We start from the raw sequence: 695 nt of genomic DNA on the forward strand, positions 1-695 counted from the left end.
AGGCGGCGTGCTTGTGACAGCGTGGCAGCCCGCGCTGGTTGCAGCCTGCCAAGCAGCTACTCAAGAGAGTACAGCATTTGCCCATATCTATATGTCCCTTGTCGTGCACACCCCAACGCCGCCCTCCACCGCACCCGCGCAGGCAGCAAAGCTTGACCTCGGACGACGTCAAAGCATCGCGGCGGCGCGCGCATATCCAGTGGCAGCGGCAAGCAGCCTCTGTGAGCCATGAAGCTCAACATCGCGTACCCCGCCACGGGGTGCCAGAAGAAGATCGAAATCGATGACGAGCAGAAGCTGCGCGCCTTCTACGACAAGCGCGTCAGCGCCGAGGTGGAGGGTGACGTGCTGGGCGACGAGTTCAAGGGGTGAGCGGCGGGGGCCCAGGGACACGCAGAGGCCGCAGCTGGGCGGGAGCGGAGGCGCAGGGGCAGCGGCTGCAGGCCGGCCGCTGGCAGCTGGGCGAGGCACAGCGGTGGTGGCAGCAAGCGCCGACTCTGTTGCGGCTGCTGGCAATGTCCCGCTCGTAGTGTGCATCACAGCAACGCCATCGCTGCTGCAACACGCAGCATCAGACCACATGCAGCACGTGGCGGTGTGCTCCCTGGCAGCTTGCAGCTGGCCGCGCCCTCGCCGCAAGCAGCTGCGCCCCCCAAAACGACCTCGCGCTGTGCGCACCTGACCCCCCCCCCCCC

The 695-nt window shown here is 67.2% G+C and overlaps 1 protein-coding gene across 1 annotated transcript; it reads left to right on the forward strand.

Annotated features, from left to right (window-relative positions):
- Positions 1–228: 228 nt before the first annotated feature.
- Positions 229–682, forward strand: MNEG_16461 (40S ribosomal protein S6; the record flags this gene model as incomplete). Its single annotated transcript, XM_014035069.1, has 2 exons — positions 229–368; positions 619–682. The coding sequence occupies 2 exons, from the start codon at positions 229–231 to the stop codon at positions 680–682; spliced, it is 204 nt and encodes a 67-aa protein (XP_013890523.1).
- Positions 683–695: the final 13 nt, after the last annotated feature.

This window comes from Monoraphidium neglectum (genome assembly GCF_000611645.1).
Source record: "Monoraphidium neglectum strain SAG 48.87 unplaced genomic scaffold scaffold06394, whole genome shotgun sequence".
NCBI lineage: Eukaryota > Viridiplantae > Chlorophyta > Chlorophyceae > Sphaeropleales > Selenastraceae > Monoraphidium > Monoraphidium neglectum.